Source organism: Furipterus horrens, unplaced genomic scaffold (genome assembly GCF_987537825.1).
Source record: "Furipterus horrens unplaced genomic scaffold, mFurHor1.1.pri manual_scaffold_6, whole genome shotgun sequence".
NCBI classification, from domain to species: Eukaryota; Metazoa; Chordata; class Mammalia; order Chiroptera; family Furipteridae; genus Furipterus; species Furipterus horrens.
Window position 1 is genome coordinate 2,237,613 of NW_028327176.1, and position 17,595 is coordinate 2,255,207.

The following is a 17,595-nucleotide window of genomic DNA, read 5'->3' on the forward strand; positions in this document are numbered from 1 at the left end:
TTTGTTTTCTGTTTTTTCCCATTTTGGTATTTATTTGGACTTTTCTAGGCAGGGCAGCAATTCTTGAGATTTACTTGTAAGGAGGAATAATGCAAGGAAAACTAATTTCTCCTCCTCGATCGAACGGTGGGGTCCGGAGTGTGAGTGTGCGCCCCATCTTTTGTCTGCGGGGCCCCCCGTGCCGGGCGTGTGACTTCTGTTCTCACTTCCCAGCCACCGGAGTCCCATCCCAGAGCTGCGGATTGACGGGGAGAGTGTCGTTCTGGGGCCCACACGTCTGCACTTCTTCTGCTCTTGCTGCTTTGCAGTCCCTGTTCAAAAATTACATGTATGCACTTAGCGCTTCTAACGTTACGGAAAATGCTGTCATGAACCGTTTCCTGCTCCCAGGATTTTATTCCATGGATAAATTCCCAGGAATGGGGTTCCTTGACCGAATAATTTCACCTTTTTTAAGTCCTCGATAAATATCGCCTATTTCCTCTCCAACGTGTTCCGCCCTGCATACCCACCAGCCACGTGTGCTGTTAGGTTTCTCCACGACTGAACCGAATCATGACTCAGAGGATGCAGAGACGGAGCCCCCTCCCTCCCCACCAGGGGGATGCCGGGTGCAGGGAGCTCAGGAGATGCACCGAGGTCAGGGAGGTGGCCGAGGGCAGGCTGGGCCGAGGCCGGTGTCCCGGGTCCCAGGAGGAGAGAGCGGGCACATTTTCATGCCCCCGCACCCCAGGGGACTGGGCCTGAGTCTTTGGACGGAGGTCCCATACACGTATCGGTCCAGCCTCGGCGTTTTTATTTCCCTGCGGAGCGCATCACACCCAGCTGCTAGCAGCAGTCCAGCCCTCTGCTCAGGAGACACTCTCCACGCCTGCGCCTGGTACCAGGCGTCACCCAGGGCATGGGACCAGATGGCTGATGTTGCATAGTATGAAGTCCCCCCAGGGACCAGGAAGTGTCTAGTGTCACAGAGGGGCGACCCTTCGAGTGGGGTTCCCGCGGCGCCTGCCCGGTGCGGAGCGTGGCATGCCACGTGCCATGTGACGCGTGCTGACCCATTTTCAAGGCACGTCTTCTCTGTGCCCGCAGCCGTGGGTTGGATGGAGCAGGTCCTACTACTTTGGTGCCATAATTCTAGACTAATGATTTCTAAGGAGCCCGAAACTTCTGCATCCTTTGGATACGACAGTGACCATGAAGCTGGAGGATACCACCATCCGGGTGGAGGGCACCTTCCGGGAAGGGAGGCTAAGCATAAACGCTCTCCATTAAGTGCTGGGCGACGCCAAGTGCTGAGCAGAAATGGGGGCGCGGAAGGCAATGGGCAGGGGTGGGGTAGGGCGGGGGAGGCGCCTGCGTGTGACGTGCGTCACTGGGGAGCCCCTGGGGGCTACGGAGCCGGGAGGCCTGATGAAACAGTGTCGTGGCCGGCGTGCAGCCGTCCGGGGACCCAGAGACCCAGCCCCCAGCGCCCCCCCCCTCCCGTCTCCTCCGTGCGCAGGTGGTGAGCGGCGCGGGAGGGGAGAGCAGGCGCGGGGGGCAGGGCCCTGAGGGTGCGCAGCCCTGGGGCGCTTGGACCCGCTTCCCACTGGAGCAGCAGGACGCACGGGCTGCCCTCGGCCGCACCAGAGGCCTGGGGCGCCCGGGAACGAGGAGGACCCGGGGCGGACACAGCGGTGCCATGATTCTGTACTAACGATTCTCGAGTGACCGAAGGGTTCTGCGTCCTTCTGAGAACCTCGTCCCCGCAGACCCAGCGTTAGTTGAGCGGCTCTGTCCTTCCCCGGAACAGACTTCCGAGGCGGCTCCACGCCTGTTCCGACGAGCGAGGGCTGCCGCGCAGGGACAGCGCACGCGGGTCCCAGGGGTGAGCGCCCCGGGGGGGACCGTGTGCCGGAGACAAACACGTTTTCCACACCTGCGTTATTATGGGGCTCCCAGCAGGGTGCTTCCTGCCTTGGAAGACAGTCGCGCCCAGGTTGTGGGGGTGCCTTCTTGGGAATAATTTGAGGTCGCGGCTCTGTTTTCCTCCAGGACAGCTTGCGTCAGTGGAGTGGGTGACAATTCCCTCCCGGGGGGGCTTCCAACAGTGCTTCCTGCTCAGGAGGCACATGACCTGGGTCCATAGGCCGAGCCGTGCCCGTCTGCGTGGGGCTTTCCTCCCGTCTTGGCAAGTGTTGAGCTAAGCCCTGGGTCTGCGTCTGTGGCGTCATGGCAGAACTCATCCTGAGTAAGTGCGGCGCTTGTTTTTTTTTTTATCTAGTAGAGCTCCCATGGTGTCTGGCTGACGGATGGGGGGTGGGCAAGGTTAGGGGACAAAGGAGGACGTGCAGGGGCTTGCAGGAGCGCTGGGGTCCCGTCTCTGTCTGGGGAGCGCATCTGCACTGGGGTCTTCCCAGCCAGGGCCACAAAAGACAGAGGTCGGGGTGGCCTCGGTGTCTTCCAGGCCCTGCTGGAGTACCACGTCTGGGATGGGGGTGGGAGGCTTGGACGTGGGGGCTCAGGAGCGTCAGGAGCAGGTCCCCTCAGCCTGGGTGGGTTGGAGCTGTGGGGCCGGAGCCTCCCTGGCCTTGTGGTCCTGCTCCCGCCCCTTGTCCAGTGGCCTTCAGCGCTGTCCAGGGCAGCCTTCTGCCTGCAGAGACTGGGAGCCCAGCGAGGGAGGGCAGCTCTCTTCCTGGGTGTGGACCGCTGTCTGCAGTGTTGGCCGAGGGGAGCACAGAGGGGTCGTCTGTGGGGTTAGGGACCTGTCTGCATGTCGGGGCAGATCTCCGCGCCTCAGCCGCGTGAGCGGCCCACCACGGCCACCCCCAGGCCGGACGTCTCGCTTCATCACGGGGGGCTCTGTGTGATGGGAGAGGCCTGCTGAAGTGCTTAGTGCTTAACCTCGCGTCTCCGCGCCCTTAGGTTCCAAACAGCAGGGCCTTTCTGTGTGTCCCGAAGGTGGACGAGCCGGACTGACAGGTGTGCTTTGGAAGACAGTAGCTGGGTCACAGGGCGGGGGAAGGGAGGGCGCCTTTCCGAGCCCGGGGAAGTGTCCGCTCCCTGCCCAGCAGCAGCGGGGGGCCTGTGAGCACGGTGGGCCTGGGCCGCCGGAGCTTTGGCCCAGGGGACCCGGCTTCCCAAGCCAGGAGCCAGGCTCAGAATCCGGGGTCTGCCACCCTTGACCTTGGGACTGAGGGCACCTCATTTCCAGCCTTCAGCCCCAGTTCCTAATGTGTTCGCCAAAGGGAACCCAGCAGACCGCGTCTCTGCCGTGTGCACAGTGGAGCTGGGAATCAGGAAGTGGGGTGCAGACGTTCAGAGCCAGGGCGGTGGGTGCGCACGTCACAGACGCTATTTAGCATGACTTGGTCAGAAAGTAGGCCGATGGGGACCCTCTGTCCCACCGGCGGCCGGGGGAGCGTGGCCTCCACGTTCCTGACTCTCTGTCATGACAGGAAGACCTTGACCTCTTCGCCCCAACGAGATGGCAGCTCCCCACCGAGGCTGGTCTTTGTGTTTTACCTCATTGCCCAGGTGGGAAAGGGAAGGACAAAACAGAGCAATTTCTTCTTTCAAAGCTTCCAGTCCCGAGGGGGAAGGGGACAATAAGTAGGACAGGGCGCCTGCGTGGTGGCGGATGCCGGGAGGGCTGTGGGGTCACAGAGGGAGCGGGGGCGGGGTGACCGGCGCGGTGGAGCTGTGGGTGGTCGGCTGGTGGGCAGCGTGGGAGATGCAAGGACTCCAGGCCTTCGTGCTTTGGGACACGGTGCTACGTGGTGTCCTCGTCACCGTTGTCACGCCGCCGAAGTGACCCGGGCTTCTTCAGGCTCGGCCCGCTCGCAGCCTAGATGTGGCTGCCCTTTAACCATCCTCAGGCCAGAATTCCGTGGAGAAATAGTTGTGCCTCCTTGGGACACGGTGCCTGCCTCACGCACAGCGGCCATAGCTTCTCAGTGATTAAAAGTGCACTCGGAGCCTGCACGGAGGGAGAACCGGGCGCTGGAGATGGGGTAGGAGGGGCGTTTGTCGTGGGCGCACTGCGCATTCCAGCGGAGCGCACGCGTCCATTCTCCCGGGGGCCGGGCCGCCTCTCCTGCGCCTCTGTGGGCAGATGGCCGCTGTCACTGCATCCACCTCTGAAAATGTGGGGACAGACTCTGTGGCTCCCACTGCCAGCTGGGTGGCAGGACTTCGTGTCTGGTCCTAGCGTGATCACCTGGCATGCTCCGGATGGACAGCGGAGGCTCAGGGGCCCCTGCCGGCTCTCCCGAAGCCAAGGGTGTGTGCTCTGGCCCCTGAGACTGGCTCGCGGTGTTCTTTTGCAGGGGTTCTAACCCTTCCTCATGCTGCGGCCCTTTAGTACAGTTCCTTATGCTGTGGGGACCCCCGACCATAAAATTATTTTCGTTGCTACTGCGTAACTGTAATCTTGCTACTGTTATGAATCGTCATGTAAATATCTGATATGCGGGATGTATTTTCATTGTTGCAAACTGAACATGATTAAAGCATAGTGATTAATCACAAAAACACTGTGTAATTATATATGTGTTTTCCGATGGTCTTAGGCGACCCCTGTGCAAGGGTCGTTCGGCCCCCAAAGGGGTCGCGACCCACAGGCTGAGAACCGCTGCCCGAGAACAAACCCTGAGGAACCCGTGGGTCTCGGGGAGCTGAGGGCCCAGGACGGAAAGCCACAGTTACGTTGACAGACACACCGAGCCGCCTGCGTCCTAAGCGGCTGTCACGCTGTGTGGAAGCCCTGCCTCAGGCCCTCCCCTTCTCGCCCGTCTCGGGAGAATACAGCAGGCGGCTCCTGAGATGCACAGGCCGCGTGACGTTCTCAGGACCCGACGGCTCAGGTCCCTGCCGTGGCCCTGGCCCGGCATTTCCAGGCCCCATGAGCGCGTCCGGGCTCCTGGGCGGGCCCCACAGCTCGAACCCGGGTACCGACCTGGGAAGTGGTTCAGCAGACTCCTCCGGGAAGGACCACAGAGGGAGCGTTGTGGGCGTGGCAGGCGGACACTCCTTTGCGTGTTTGTGTCCGTGCTGGTTGTATGATATTTGAAATATATTAAAGGGCATTCTAGCCTGAAGGCCGAACAAAGGAAGGGCGGGCCTGCGGCCTCTGAAGCGTTCTCTGTGGTCTGGCGCCTGGCTTGTCCGCTGATGATGACACTGGGTTACCTCACAGAAAAGGGGACCTGCGCTCAGGGGGTTCCCTGAATTTCCCCAGCCCGCTGGTAAACGGCGGGGGAACCCCGGACACCGCGTGGGCCTGCTCCCCCGGCCCCGGGGTTTACCAAGGACCCGTCTGTCCTCTGTCCCTCCGTCCTGTGGCCAAGGTCAAAGGCCGGGAGGCACTTCTGACTGCTCTCTGCCCCTCTCACACCTGCACCCAAACTGCCAGCACGTCCGAGCGACTTCCCTTTCAGAGCGTGTCTAGGCGGTGACCCCTTGTCATCGGGCCTGTGGTCAGCGCAGCCTGCAGGCAGACCCCTCAGCGCCGGGCTGTCGCAGACCCCACGGCGGGTCTGCGGGGCGTCCCAGGCAGAGTTTTCCCACCAGCCCCCCTCCCGGCTTCACTGCCCCACAGGACATGCCACACGAGCGAACACGCCCTGTACTTCACCGGTCCACGTGGTTTATTCATCTCCCATCCAGAGCGTGAGCTCCCACAGGGCAGGCGTGTCCATCAGTTCTGTTCATGGTCACCAGGCCCTCGTGGGCGTAGAGGGGTCCCGGGGCCAGCGCTGCAGGTCCAGGAAGGTCCAGTGACAGGTCCTGGGGGGTCACAGGGCCACTCAGCAGCAGGGCTGAGAGGAGGACCCAGGTTTCCGGAACCTTCCGGGCCTCTTCCCCACCCCACGGCAGGCTCCCTCCTCCACCAAGTTCCTTCCAGTGACTCAAGGGGTGGACATGCCCCGGGCCCAGGAGTCCCAGTGACAAGACTTCTGCCTGGCGCCTTGAAGGGCACAGCCTGAGCCTGGCCTGCCGCACATCCGAGCTGACAGAGGTGCGCTCCCAGGCCAGCCTTGCCACCCACCGGCAGTGACGGGAGGCGGCAGGGACCGTGCCGATGGCAGGATGAACCTGTCTGCATGCCCCACAGAGGCTCTTTGTTGGGCAGAGCGTGTAAGATCCGTTCAGAGCAGGGATGGGGGGCCAGTGCCCCCCACGCTTCCTCATGGCCGTGATAGGCACTGCTGCGCACCTCACGGCGTCCTTCTCGGAAAAAACGAGCACCATGACCCACAGACTGTGTCGCCGGCAGGCGTGGCAATCACACACGGCCGAGGAGGGGGAGTGGGGCTGGCTGGGGGCCCCTCAGCGAAGCCCTGAACGCCCGGGAGAAAGGGAATCCTCTCCGAAAGGGTGGAGGGACCCAGGGTTGCCGCAGGCGGTCAGCTCGATGGTGATACAGGAAGGAGCGCAACGGAAATCAGACCCGGAGCTTCATAAGCTGGGACAGGAGCCTGGTGGCTTCGCCAGGAAGCTGCACCGTCACACCCCGGGGGACCCCAGCATCGCTCCTCCCCGGGGGGTTTACACTCCTTTCTCCACCCCACACCAGATTGTTGGGGGCGCAGGGGGTGGTGCTTGACCAAAGAGGCCCCTCGCTAACTAGGGCATGAGTCTCTGAAAAGCCCTCGAAAACATGGGCAGTTGATTGGTCCTTTTGAAGAAGCTCCGGGCCCGCCCCAAACCCGAGCTGATGTAATCCCAGGGGAACAGGGAGCCCCTCCTGCCCTCCGTCCCGCTCACGACCTGCACACGCCCGGGTGTTCACGTGTTCTCTCTCCTGCCCCGGAGCACACGGCCATGTGGGTGTAGCAGCTACCGCGGCCCACGGCCCTGGGCACGGGCTGACTGAGCGGTAACGTGAGGCGGAAACTGCAGACGCTGGCTCTGCCTTGGCCTCGCTGAGGACGCGTCCATGGTGGCACAAGCAGAGAGGGGACGCTGGAAATCCAGGGGCGGATTTCCGCCCTAATAAACCAGCTTGCCCCACCCCCTCACCATCGTGGTAAAGAGGTAAAACATGGGTCCTTGGAACTCCTTCTTCGTGACCCTGCGGCATAACCTGATTTCCACCGAAAACACCAGCACCCCCTCAGCCTTAAAATGTAACGATTTGACGTCTGATTTCTAAAGCGCAGCCCGCTGGCCGCCGGGAGTCCTGTTTCTGTGGGCAAATTGGAGCTGAAATAATCGGTCCTTGGTGCCTCCCTCTGCGTTTCGTTCCCAGCCTGGGCTCTCTGGGGAGCAGACCGTCACGGGGAGGCTGCGCAGACCGTCAGCGCTGGTGTGGGGGCCATTTTATCGGATCTCTGGGGAAGGCCTGAGCTCTCGTCCGTGACGGCCATTGGTTTCCCAAGACGAGCTGCTGCTGGGAGAAGCGGCTTCCAGAAGCAGGCGCGCAGGCCTGCCGAGCCGGAGCCGGGCCCTGGCCGGCCTGGGACATTTCTCTGGGGCCATTTTCAACAGGCTTCTGTCTTGTCCTCACGGGGCGTCCTTCTCAGGGGCACCTCCAGCAGCACCAGTGGTCTGGAGCCTTTCATGGCTGCTTCTTTCAAGCGGTCACTCATAGGCATGGAGGCCCCTTGGTGTCTCTTCGTGGCCGGAGAGCTCATTTCCTCTCGGCACTGAGTAGTTTCCCATCGCCCGGAGGGACCCAAGGGTGGGCATTGGCCAGTCCCCTCCTGAAGGGCCTCTTGTTGCGTCCCAGTTTGGGGGATCATGAGGAAGCCGAGTGGGCAGGTTCGGTGCGGGTGTAAGTTTCCACGAGACTTGGGTAGGTGCCGGGCGTCACGCTCACAGGAAATAGTCAAGTTTTGACCCCGAGTCGTGGATGCAGCGTGTCCCTTGGAGGAGGTCGCGTGCCGGCTCCTCCCTGACTTGGCTGAGCTAGCTCCTCTGTCGTTAACTTTCTGCTCGGCTGCTGTTCTCACGTCTCCAGCGTGTCCAGCGGCGCTGACGTGCCTGGGGATGGAGCCGGTGATGGAGCCGGTCATGGAGCCGCGGCCCGCAGGGAGGGGCTGAGGCGAGGCCCAGCAGGCCCGAGGCAGAAGCAGGTCAGGGTCCCTTGTGTATCTGCGGATCTGGAGGTCCCCGCTCACTCCACCCGTGCGGAGGTGGAAGGGCCCGCAGCGCAGCTCACAGCGGGGCTGAGGGGGTGAGCAGATCGCTGGCCAGTCTCCAGCTCCGTGCGCCCGAGCAGGGGCCTCACCCTCTCTGTGCCTCGGTTTCCTCATTCATAAAACTGGTCTGCCAGCCCACTACGAACACGCAGGCGAATGATGTGATGCGTGAAAGAGGTACCATACTCCTGAGGCCCAGCAAGCAGCCCAGATGCACGTTTACAAACGCGGCTCACCCGGTCGGGTGACGCGCTAACTAGCCCACGTGGCGGACGGGGAAGCCACACTGGCCCGGAGTCATGGAAAGGATGAAGGCGAGTTAACACGCAGCGTTGGCCCGGCGCCTGGCAGACACCGGCCGTGCAGTCGTGTCCCAGGGGGCGATGTGTGTGCTGGGCTTAAACCCCCACGGGCTCTGGCATCGGATGCAGCTGTGGGGGCTGCGCTCTTGGGAGGGAAGAGGAAGCCCAGTGGTCGGCAGACGTGGCTGTGGCTGGAAGACCCTGCAGGGCTGCAGCCAGCACGGGGTGGTGCATCCCCCCGTCCCCGCCCCGAGTTTCAGATTTAATGGGTCTGTGTACCAGCAAGTCCCAGGCCACGCTGGTGCTGCTGTGGGGGATGGGGGGCACACGCTGAGGACCCTGACAGGCCTCCCTCCCCAGAGAGTTGGACACAGCCCAGCCGAGGGCCCCCGAGGGCGCGGGGTGACTTCCCGGAGCACCAGAGACTGTGGCTGGGCGTGGGGGCATTCGGATGGGTGGCGGGGAAGGCGCCGGGGGTTCAGCTGGGAGACAGACATGGGTGGCCCTCAGCTGGCTTTCGCAGTGCGAGGGCTTGTGGAGGAGGCCATCGGGGGCAGGGGGACAGTGGCTGGCTGACACCTGCTCTCTCGTCCTTTACTTTCTTTGAAGGGGCGGAGGTGGGAGGAGAGGGACCCACCGACGTCCACGCCCTGCTCCCCAGGGACAAGACGGTAGTGGCCCCGTCGCCACATCTGCCTTCCGTTAACCAGCGGCTTGTCCCCGCTGGGGACTGTTCTCGCTCCCGGCTGGTCCTCCCCGTTCCCGCGCTCCTCCGCCCCAGCACGGGCGGCGTGAGCCCCTCGGCACGTAAACACTGTGAATTGCTTAGATTGAATAATCCTTATAATTTACCAGATGGTCTTAAAATAGTTTGTTGTTTCATATGACTTGACATTCCCATTAAGAAAACAAAGGCTTTTTTTTCTTTTATTGTGCATTGTGATTCTCTTAGCAAATTCCTGTTTCAAGTTCGCAGCTGTTGGGTGTTTACAAAGCCACGTTCAGCTCGTCCTGTGTGTGGGAAGGTCCGTGATGGGCTTAGACAGTATACACTTTTGGGGGGTAAAATACGTCCCATTGTTGTCAGTGTTGGGGTCACGACTGAGCACACCTCAGGGGGGAGAACGCTGACCGGGGGGCCAGGAGGTTGGCATCTGACGCCCCTGGAGAGAAACTCAGGCCGGCCGGGGCGGTGCGGGGCCCGCGGACATGTGCCGAGGGCAGAGGGAAGCCACTCCGTCTCCAGAAAGGAAGCGAGAGGTCACACCAGCAGTCCATGCTAAGGGTCACGTCTTCGCAGAGGCTGTAAACAGGAAAAGGAGCTCAGCCAGGATGCGGGGGGGAGTGAGGGCATCTGGGAAGGGCCACGGGGAAGACAGGCCTGGTGTTTGGGGCAGGGCTCTCGCAGGGTGAGCTTCAGGGACCCCGCGCGGAAGGGGGGAGCCCCAGGCTTCTGCCCTCCAACACACATCTGGGGCGATGTCCCGTCTTGGCCCCCGCTGCCCGGCGGAGGGTTGAAGCACCAGGCTCCTGGAGGCTTTGCTCGCTTCTTCTGGAGGTCATGACCCCCGGCTTGAGCCTCCTCCAGAGCTGAGTTTGTGGGGCCCTTCTCTGCTCAGCCACGTCTCCCCTCTCTTCGGTCCAGGCCCGTTCAGGCCCAAGTCCTCAGCCCCGGCGCCTAGTAACAGCTCGCACTGCCCAGGCAGGGGATCGGTCCCAGGAACCCTAAGTCTCTCCTCCCTGTCCACATGTGGGAGGGGACCGTGGGCGTGGGTTTGTAATTTCTCCAAAATCACACACCGAGGGGCTGAGGAAGAGTCTGAACCCCAGTCTGCTTGGTTCCAGGGCGTGATCTGTTTAACTAGAGATGGGGGCTCCCGGGGCCTTGGAGACCTGAGCCCAGGACTTCTCAGCAGAATGGACAGCTCTCCTCCCCCGGTTCTCAGCCGGGGGGGCCGGTCAGCAGCCCCTGAGCCCTGGGGGCCGCTTCCAGCCCGGAGTGTTTCCTGAAGCGGAAGCTGCGTGTCTTGGGGTGAAGGGTTGCCTCCTCTAGGGCTAGCTGCCATTGTGATCAAAGCGCGATCGTCGGGTCAAGGACCGTGGATCAATGAGTGACCCACGGACCTGGACGCCAGTGTGCAGCCTGACGGGGGGTCGGCGGGGCGGGGGAGAGCAGCGGGGAAAGTGGGGCACCTGTAATAGGACAATAGAAAAGAAATTAAAACAACATCATTGTTGCTCAGATGCTTTATAATGTGCCCCCCCATTGTGAAAACAAAACAGAACAAAAAACCATAATTGTTGCTCTGTACCCTGAGCCTTAGGGGATGGTCCTGAAAACAAATTAGGACAGATTACAATAGAGAAAAGGTGCCGAGAACCATACGGGGGAAAAATTGGCCCCTGAGCCCAGGACCCAGCAAGCCCTGGGGTATTTTAAAACAATAAGAGCCCTAAGAACAGAGTCGGGCGCAGAGGGGTCCACACGGAACCAATGAGATCCCTTCAGGCAGGTGGGGAGCGTTGATTCTGGTCCCCGCGGCACCCCCGGATGCCAGTGACCCCGAATCCGCGGAGTGTTCTTCGGGGGAGCACGCATCTCAAGGCCTGACCGCTCTCGTTTCAGCCTGCCCGGCCATGACCACGGCATGGTGCCGGCCCACGTGGGACCTCGCCCTGGACCCGCTCGTGTCCTGCAAGCTGTGTCTCGGGGAGTACCCGCTGGAGCAGATGACCACCCTCGCCCAGTGCCACTGCATCTTCTGCACGCTGGTGGGTGTCTGCGGCGGGGGCTCTCAGGACGGGCCTCTGCCTCCTTTCCACGGGCCCCAAGCCCTCCCGTGACCTCGCTTCTGCGGGCGGCAGGTCTCCCTCCCAGGCTTTCCCGGGCCGACTGGGGGGCTTCCCTAGGTCACCGCCCCCGCCGCTGGTGCAGGGGCCGCCGGTGCAGCAGACTCCCCGGCGCCGGCGGTGTGACCTCGCACAGCTACCCGGCTCGCGGCTGCTTTCTGGGGGGGAGGCCTCGCCACGCCCATTTTAAGGGAACAGTCACGTGCCGGGGGTGGCAGCGGGGGCGTGGACCCCGAGCGGGCACACCCAGAATATCACACTCCTGTGTCAGCCCTCACTGGGTAAAGGCTGAACTAGAACGTGCACCTCTTAAAGTCACAGTTAGATTTCCTGAAGATGGGGCGTCATTTGGGGCCCAGTGATCCGCTCTTAATGATCCCAGGGGCTCGCTTCTCCCAGGCCTCACTCAGACCCCACGCCTGACGCGTCAGAAAGGGAAAATAAGGGCGTGGGGTTTATTTTCAGTTCGGTTTATTTAAATTTTCTTCCCATTCAAGGAACCCAAAAAGAAAAAGTCCAAAAAAGAAAGAACCATTTTTCTTTAAACTTGAAAAAACCAAAAAAGTCCCTTCTGAATTTCACTGCTGCAAAGGGACCGTAGGGGTGGCCACCTGCGGGGCGCGCTGACGTCTGGGTTACGCGGTCACCAGACAGCCTTCCCCCGCTCCTGCACGAGACGCGCTGTTCGCTCCCGCCCCACGGCACGGGGCTCGCTCCACGCGTCTCAGGGTCTCCTCGGGACGTCAGCACACCCCGTGTTACCGTCTCCATTTTACAAATAAGGAGACAGAGCTTTGTGTACATTAAAGTCTTCATCTTCTGTCTGCACTGACTCTGCGTTCCGAGGGCCAGAGGCCGGGCCCCAGGCCCCTGTCTCGGGGGGCCACACCGTGGAGCCCACTGGGGTTGAACCTCAGTGTTGCAGTTGGCCACCGGAAGCGTCCCTCCGGAGGGCCCCAGGGCAGGGCTTCCCCCAGCAGGACAGGACGTGGTTGACAGTTTGGGGAGCTGAGGAAGGCCGGCAGGAGGGAGCCCTGGTGCGGGGGAGAGGCAGACGTGCCGCCGTGAGCGCAGGAAGGGGCTCCTTTTCCTGTCGAGAGGGTGAAGGGGGCTGGGGAGCAGCCCCGTGCGGAGGCCTCCCTCCCACCAGTGCGGCCAGGGCCCCTGTCCCAGTGCCCTGCCCCCATCTGCTGGCCTGGAGGGACAGCCTTGGGGACCTGGCCTTGTCTTCCTCCCCTCAGAGAGTCCAGCCCTTCACCCAGGCCCCCATTTGTAGCTGCTGTCTCGGTTTTCTGCTTCCAGAGAGCAGGAGGAGTAAAAATAAATAAGCCGCTCTAATTGCGCTCCTCCGCCTAGTTGTAGTCAGGGCTGCGAGGGAGGAAACAGCAGTTTTCTCAGAGAGGGGTGAGGGGAGCCCCGAGAACAGCAGGGCAGGGGTGAGTGCTTAAGGAGCGTTTAGGGGAAGTTACAATGTTGCAGGCGGTTCCGCTCTCCCACCCGCGCAGGGGAGGGGGAGGGGCCCCTGTGTGCTGGTGGGCGGAGCGGGGGTGTCCACACGGGGCTCTGACTCCCCGTTACAGTCTGACCATTCTCTGCTCCGGGCCCCTCAGAAACGCTCACGGGAGACGCAGCCAGGCCGCGGCTGCTCCGGAGGCATTGTCACGCCGCACCCCGGGCAGAGGGCAGAGGGCTTCCTGCGTGCGCCCCGAGATTTCAGCACCTTCCTCCCTGCGAAGGACCTGTTTCCCCTCTCCCTTTTGCGCACTTGACCCTGCATGCCAAAGCCGACCTCCCCGTCCCCTTCCCGGGGGTCCGCGCAGGCCCTGCAGCTCTGAGGGACCTGGGCCGCTGCCCTGGTATCGGCAAGATACCCAGATGGGCGCACGTGCCACTGTCCCAAGCCCCTTCGGATTCTTGAGATGTAAAGCGGACAGCCTCTCAGTCTGTCCGTTTGGTGGTACCGTGCCGGCTCCCGAGCACCCCCCGCTCTGCTTGGGGGGCGAAGGGGTGAACTGGTTTACACAGAGCCCCAGGCTTGGCCGTTTGACTGCCGGCACCTGGAATTGGTAGGATAGCTCATTTTCACAGAAGTTCCTCTGTTAGCCCTTCATGTGTGCGCGTGTGTGTGTGTGTGTGTGTGTGTGTGTCTCCTTCAACACATCCTTTTACTATTAGATCAGAAGGCAGCTTGTGAGTGAGTCATGGCCCACTTTAGATCTGGGAGAGGCCCGGGCTTGTCTCCCACGGCCGCTGGTCCCGTGGGGACCCTCCTCTCTCTTTGTGTCGTAAACAGACGGGTCCTCCCGGAACAGAGCTGTTTTGTAAACGGTGCCGGTGCCTTTTGGGGGTGCAGAATGCTCGCTTTCGGGCGGCTTTCGGCCAGGCCCGCTGCGTGTCACCCGCACTTCTCGCGTGATGATGCGTAGAGGCCAAGGTGCCCGCCGGGTGCGTATCTCCCACCAGCCCCGGTTGGCGCGGTTGCTTCTCGGGGGGAGCAATCACCCTGCCGTTGCCGCTCTGCCCAGTATGGTGAGCGTGGTCAGCACTCTCTCGGCCTACGGTGTGCCTCCCGGGACCCAGTGTAGGCAAACTTAATTACAGAAAGTAAAACAATGATCTCGATGCTGAGGTTTTTATTTTTATTTTTTGCCTATGACGGTAAGAAACAGGTCACACAGATAGACGGAGCCCAGCTCCCATCAGTCACATGCACGAAGCCAGTGCCACGTCCTGGGCGTGGCTCTAGGTGGACAGACGTGTCCCTATCTTGTTGTCGAGAGAGCTGTGGCCTAACTTTGTCAAGGAAGCGTCATGGCCTCTGCCGGCTCACAAGACCATGACCTCTGTCTTCCCTCTGATTGCTCGAGGCCATGAGCAGGACATTCCAGTGGCCTCCCCAGCAGCAGACGGACACCCGGTGCGGGGACTCAGCATTGTCTCCCCACATAGGTCACCCTGCACTGCCAGAGGGGGCTCAGGCCCGAGGGACGCTCCGTGGGGCCCCCTCCTGCTCCCCTTCTGCCAGGACACCTGTGGGTTGGCTCTGACAAGTGTACCTCTGAACCCCTGCCTTCCTGTGCCCCCCACGGAGCACCCAGATTGGCCCCATCCTCCCTCGGTTCCCTGGGGGCTCTCTTCATTGTCCTTGGGTTGGAGAAATGTCGGAGACCTGGGGACAGTCTGTGTGCAGGGTCTCTGCCGTCCCCAGACCTCTGACCGGACAACGGAATCAGTCACACGGGCCACCACGGCCACTGGCGTATGACGTCACAGCGTTCATTTAGCTCACGAGAGAACCCCTGGGTGACGCTCCTCCTGGGGAGCTCCTTGGTTCCCAATTTTTAAAGAAATCGCCATCTCGGGTCTTTAATGAGGGTCTTTCATGGTGGGAATTACCGAATGGCTCGTTGAAATAAAATCACATACACTATCATGTATGTACTGAGCAAGTACTGCTTTCTGTGTAGTTTTCCAGACTGTTTCTTGCATAAAATTCTTACACCTCTGCTGTAAGCAGGTCAAACCACCCAAACTGCAGGTGGGGAAGGGAGGCGGGGAGAGAGGGACGGGTCCCTTCTCGCCCCAGAACCCCTCGCAGCTGCGGCGGGGCGTCCCGTCTGGCGGGTCCGGTGACCGCGCCGGGCACTCCTGCGATGCCGTGAAGGGATCGTGCGGTTTTGGAGGTAGAGGCTCAGGAGACAGAGCTTCCGGCTCTTTCTTCTTGGCGAAGCGCTCCTGTGATATTTCGACGCGGCAGGGCCTGCCTTACAGACCCCCCGCGTGGCCTGGGGCCCTGAGTAGAAGGGATCTGGGGGTGCTGGGGAGGCAGACGCGTCACCCTGTGGTCCTTCCACATTGCGGCCCCCCCTTCTTGCGCCTCCTGAGCTCTCAGGGAAGCTCCTCCGAGTTGTGTCTCGGCCCCTGTGGGTCGGGGGCTCCCCTGGGGAGGGCGGCGGCTTCCCTTCCATTGTTACTGGTCACTCGAGGGCAGGTTCCGGCCTAGCAGGCTGTGAAGAGATGGGGAAGCGGCCTCATTGCCTCTGATAGGAAATCAGGCCTCTGGCTAACCTCGGACAGGTGCTCGGGTGCTCGAGTGGGTGAGGCTGCAGTGAGGAATCCCGGCAGGTGGGGGCTGGCTGGGCTCCCTGCAGGGCGTGAGCGGGGCGCACCTGGGCCGGGCCCTTGCTCTCTGGGGGAGCGGGGGCTCCGTTGCCACATCTGACAGGTGGAAGGGATCACAGCGTTCCCGTCAGAAGGTTGTGCAGGGTCCTGGCATGATGGCCCCTTGCCGGCCGACCTACGGGCCTTGTCCCTGCTGGGGCGTGTGAGTGGGGACCCTGCCCGCGCCTGGGGTCTGGGCACCAGCCTGCTGTCCCTGGCTCAGAGGGGCACCCCCTCTCATTACTGGTAGCTACACACGACCCAGTGAAGACACAAACCTGTGTTGGAAAAGTGGGCTTGAGGGGTCCCTGTGTGCTGGTTTGTTCTTACGCATCGCTGTTCACTCGGCCTTGGGAAGCGCAGATGTTGACAGAGACGTCTCTGTTTTTTGTTTCCAGTGCCTGAAACAGTATGTGGAGCTCTTGATCAAAGAAGGACTAGAAACCGCCATCAGCTGCCCGGATGCGGCCTGCCCCAAGCAGGGCCACCTGCAGGAGAGCGAGGCACGTGCCCGGGACAGCGGCCCGTGAGCGGCCGGGGGGCATGGGGTCTGTGTCAGCCGAGCTCGCACTGTGTCCTAGCTCTCGGCCTGTGACACCCCTTGTTTCTGCTTGGTCTCCTAGATCGAGTGCATGGTGGCAGCTGAAATTATGCAGAGATACAAGAAGCTACAGTTTGAAAGAGGTAGGCGCCCTGGCCCGTCAGCCCGTGGGGACTCCCGCGACTGAATCCGGGGGGCTTGCGGGGTGGGGGGTTCGGTAGGCAGGACGGAGCACCACTTGGCTACAACACCCTGCCTTCTCTGGAGGGCGCCGCGTGGGAACGCCTGTTGTTCGGGGACCTGTGTGGACCCAGGGACAGTTCACCAAGCACAGCTGTTCACAGGGACGTGGCCTTACAGGGGAGGCTGCGGGAGACGTGACCCCTGGAGCAGTAGCAGCAGTTTGAGACCCGCATGGAACGGGAGGGACCCGCAGGCCCGCAGGAGGCCTGGGGCTGAGCAAGGAGGAACTGGATGGTCCGCATGCCATCCGCCTGCGCAGAGCCTGACCTTTGTCTGTACTCAGGGCCAGCGCCCGAAGGCCCGGCACCTGGCGCCGAGCGTCTGCTGTCAGTGAGCTGATAACAGCCCTTCAAGGTTGTCCTTGTCTGTAAACGGACAGTCCCAGAGGCTACCTGACTCACCCCATTCCCATCTCTAGCGGGGGGCGGGCGGGTGTGGGCTGACCTGTCCCCAGTGGCCTGCGCAGCCCTCCTGGCTGGGTCTCGGCCTGCCCAGAGCCTGGGTTCGCCTGCACCCCCGTCGCATGGAGCAAGGCCTGAAATGTGCTCAGGGCAGCGGTGACGTTGATAATAACATGTCCGGGGGGACATGGCAAAGCGTGACAACATTAACCGGGCAGGGCAGGCCCTTATCTTTGTTTTCTGACGCACACCAGCCTCAGACCACGTTTCCAGGAGTCTGTAGACTCCCTTTGGCCTCATTGGTATGTTTAACATCTGGGCCCGGGGCTCCTCAGAAGGGCTCACGTGCGTCGGCGGCGTTCCTTAGCGGGGACGTGATGGTGAGCGAGGTCCAGCCCAGCCTGCAGTCGCGGGTTCTGCTCCGCGGACCCCCTGGGTCCTGCCCACCTCAGGCCTCCTCCTGAGGTCCAGCCCCGGCTCCAGGGTTATGGGGAACCACCCGTGGGGCTGAGTGGGGAACAGATGCGGCAAAGGGTCGGGAGTCTCCTGTTTAGCTAAACGGGGAAAGCCTTCGTGTGTGTGTGTGTGTTTTAAAGATATACTGGAGCTATTTCCTCTTGAGGATTACGTCTCAGAAAAAAAGGAGTGTGTGGCCACCTTCAGAAAACAAAAACAATGTTTTGGTGTCATTAAAATTTCTTTTCAAGAGCTTGTTTATTTAAATGGCATATATCATTTGGCTTTCACAGTTTATAACTTTGATATAACGTCATGTGATTATGCTGGCTTTCTGAGACTTCCAGGCTCTTCTGAAAACATTTTCCCGAGAGAATCTTGACAGAAACTGGCAGTTACTCGGGTTATAAGAAAATGAACTTTCTGTGACATTGAATTTAATTTTAAAATGCATCTGGGTAAATGTTCCTACCTAATTATTTTAACTGTTATTTCGTCAGTACCTTGGCCCTGTCAAA

General features: G+C 61.3%; 1 protein-coding gene across 1 annotated transcript in view; it reads left to right on the forward strand.

The window, feature by feature from the left end:
* The window catches only part of RNF144A (ring finger protein 144A), a 71,009-nt gene that overhangs the window by 38,688 nt on the left and 14,726 nt on the right, over positions 1-17,595 (forward strand). The window contains exons 2-4 of the mRNA XM_090280154.1: positions 11,052-11,197; positions 15,835-15,939; positions 16,060-16,120. Of these exons, the coding sequence (XP_090136280.1) occupies positions 11,063-11,197; positions 15,835-15,939; positions 16,060-16,120 (301 nt within the window). The 5' untranslated portion in view covers positions 11,052-11,062. The remainder of the gene's footprint in view (positions 1-11,051; positions 11,198-15,834; positions 15,940-16,059; positions 16,121-17,595) is intronic.